The sequence below is a fragment of the Octodon degus genome, unplaced genomic scaffold (assembly GCF_000260255.1).
Source record: "Octodon degus isolate 3935 unplaced genomic scaffold, OctDeg1.0 scaffold00038, whole genome shotgun sequence".
NCBI classification, from domain to species: domain Eukaryota; kingdom Metazoa; phylum Chordata; class Mammalia; order Rodentia; family Octodontidae; genus Octodon; species Octodon degus.
In genome coordinates, this window is record NW_004524614.1 from 12882199 (window position 1) to 12885755 (window position 3557).

At 37.9% G+C, this 3557-nt stretch overlaps 1 protein-coding gene across 1 annotated transcript in view; it reads right to left on the reverse strand.

Annotated features, from left to right (window-relative positions):
* Positions 1 to 1312, reverse strand: part of LOC101592792 (60 kDa heat shock protein, mitochondrial-like) — a 2583-nt gene extending 1271 nt beyond the window's left edge. Inside the window, 2 exon segments of the mRNA XM_012514714.2 lie at positions 6 to 1143; positions 1145 to 1312. Coding sequence (XP_012370168.1) covers positions 6 to 1143; positions 1145 to 1263 — 1257 coding nt within the window. The 5' untranslated portion in view covers positions 1264 to 1312.
* Positions 1313 to 3557: the final 2245 nt, after the last annotated feature.

The window sequence follows — 3557 nt, forward strand, 5'->3', positions numbered from 1 at the left end:
GTGACCCTGTCTTTCTTCTCGTTCACCTCGACATCACTTGTCCCACCAACCTTCAGCACGGCCACTCCATCTGAAAGCTTCGCCAGCCGCTCATTCAGTTTCTCTTTCTCATATTCACTGGTTGTGATTTCTAACTGCTCAGTGATTTCTTGAATACGTTTTTCAATTTGTGCTTTGTCACCTTTGCCTTTCAAAAGCATGGCATCATCTTTAGTTACGATAACCTCTCCAACTTTCCCTAAGTCGTGAGGCTGGACATCTTCAAAATTTAGCGTCAAACCCTCTTCACCAAATACTGCACCACCAGTTGCAATAGCCATGTCTTTCAGCTGGTTCTTCCTATTGTCACCAAACCCTGGAGCTTTGACAGAAACAACCTAAAGGCCAACCTTGAGCCTGTTCAAAACCAGGGTACTGAAAGCTTCTCCATCAACGTCCTCAGCAATTATGACCAAGGGCTTCCGGTGAGCATTGGCAATTTCAAGAGCAGGTACAATGGACTGGACGCTAGAGATTTTCTTCTCACTCAGTAGAACATAGGCATCCTGAAATTCACATTTCTGGCCTTTTGATGTGTTAATAAAGTATGGAGAAATATATCCTCGATCAAACTTCATGCCTTCAATAATTTCCAATTCATCATTCAGGGTTTTTCCATCCTTCACTGTGATGACGCCCTTCCGGCCCACCTTCTTCATGGCATCAGATATGATATTACCAATTTCTTTGTCTCCATTTGCAGAAATTGTACCAACCTGAGCAATTTCTTCAGGGGTTGTCACGGGTTTGGACTGTTTCTTAAGTTCAGCAATCACAGCATCAACAGCTAACATCACACCTCTCCTGATTTCCACGGGGTTCGCGCCTTTGCTGATCTTCTCAAAGCCTTCCTTGGCAATAGAGCGTGCTAGGACTGTCGCTGTGGTGGTGCCATCCCCGGCCTCTTCGTTTGTATTGTTGGCAACATCTTGAACAAGTTTAGCTCCAATATTCTTGTATTTATCCTTTAAATCAATTGACTTTGCAACAGTCACACCATCTTTGGTTACCTTGGGACTTCCCCAACTCTGTTCAATAATCACTGTTCTTCCCTTTGGCCCCATTGTAATGGCGACAGCATCGGCCAGGAGGTCTACACCCTCGCATGAGGGCGCGGGCGTCCGCACCGAATTTCACATCTTTGGCATAGGCCCGAGTGAGCTGCGGGGCCAGGGCCCGGGACACTGGCCTGGCCTGGAGAAGGACCGCGGGTAGCCGGAGCATTTCTGCGGGGCGGTGGCAGGAGCGCACGCGGTGAGGAAGGCCGTCGGCGGAGAGTCTGAAAGAAACATTTAAAACTACTAATATAACCTGATTTTAGGTTTTTAAAGTTTATATATTTACATGTGTAAAAATAATTCTAAATTGATAAAAATTAGTATATTTTTGTATTTACACAGAGAAGAAAAATAATAGAAGATATCATACTTGCAATGTCAGTTATCTCCTTTATATAAAGACAGGAAAAAAGAAATAAATATAGTAAAGTTAAATCAAATGTGATTATAACTTTTGTACCTTTCTTTGTTTATAGGTCTCCCCTCATGAGCAATATATCTAGTAATATGTATCTGGCTGAAGCTCAACTAACATAAGAATGGAAAGAATTGCATTTATAACATTATAAAACAAAGACTAAAGATTATACATTGTCTCAACAGTGGCTAAATACAGTATTAAAAGTATTAAATACAGTATTAATCTTCTCAATATCCTATCATTCTTTTCCTACATTGCACCTTCTGTATTAACTCTCACAAAGTCTTCCACTGAGTCACAGCTCTAAGCACTATTATATATTTCCAGGGGGAAGTATACATGCACAGAAAACTGAGATCCATTCTGATTGGTCTGCCTTGCAGCATGTGTTTAAAGTGAACCAGTCACAAAGCAGGCAGATGCTATGCACTAATCCACTTTAGAAAATTATCCTGACTTCTTACTTGTGAAAGTCCACCTAGACCAAGTTGACTGAGAGTTGAGAAAGACAGAATATCAATCAAAATTTCACTGGCTGTCAAGACAGAAATAAACAATAACTGTTCAGTACATATCAATTTTTTATTAGGAGAAAAAAATTTAACAAGATTTGTCAAAAGTGATACTCCTACTCTCACCCTTGAACTCCAAATCCACTCTTCTCTCTTACCAGTGACATTTATTAATCCACTAACATACTCCCAAGAAGAGAACTACAGTAAGTTCTCCAATTACAGAGTTCCATTCCCAGAGAACATTCCTGAGTCAGATTTCTGTATAGGTCTGACTATGAGTCCTGTATACCTTTAACACAAAAGTACAATATAAAGCATAAGAAAACCGAATACACACACACATATAGTAACTTCAATTATACTGTTCCACTGTATGCTACTGCACTGTATAAGAAGCCCAACAGCACCACTGTGACAATGTCCATCAGACACATGAGCTATTGCTACAATTTGTTCACAACTATGAATGTCCCTAGTGCGGGGTGAAAGTTTGAATATCAATTGTCCATAAACTGAGGATTAACTGTATTTGGTTTGTCAATCATCATGTGTTGCTGCTAAACGTTGATTAGACATGTTACCTCTCATGAATATATAGAGAGAAACAAGGAAAATATTACATATCCTTTTAGTATTCAAAGTTAAATATTGGCCAAATGTTAAACACTGTCATCATCAGTATCTCACTCCATGTTTTTGCTTCAACTTTTAGGTAGGATCACTTACATAAAATGGCTATTATATAATATGGGTGATTTGAAGTATCATTAGAGACAAGAATAGATCAAAAGAGAAAGGGGCGTGACTTCATGCTGTTAGTTTCATCTTGTCTGACACCATTCTGCCTGATGACAGATTTGTATCATGACTTTTACTAGGCTGAAATTTGGAAATTAATTCAAATACAATCTTTTATATTTTTCAATGTTTGTATTTCTTTAGTAACAATAACTTTTGAAATGTAATACGGATTTTTAAACCTTTGTTTATCTTTGTGATTTCCATGACTACAATCTTATTCCATCTCATGAATCAAATTTATCCCTGAAACCTGACTTCTTAAGAAAATTTTTAAAATTTATTTCCATAATTTTATTGACAGACAAATAGCAATAAGAGAGTTTCAAATCAAATTGGTAGGAGAGTTTTAATAATTAACACATTGCATACTGTCTTCGTAATGGTTATTTGCTGTACAAGATGCAGACATGACATCCTATTCACAAACACTATTGCAACAAATCCCTCTATTCATTAAGAGAATGTAACTATATATCATTCCTAACCATTTTGAATACACAGATACAAAATGGACATTCATTTATATATCCCCTTTTTTGTTTAGTTCCGTCATTTGAATATTATAGGTGTGTTAACTCAGCAAAACATTCTAAAAGAGTCCAGTAGTCCATAATAGTATTGGGGCTTCTGCTTAACTGGCAATGTCAGAAATTGTTGACCTGAGTCCCCTACAGCTCAACATAAAAGCATGGCTTTACTTCTTGTACTTCATTTTTATACTTT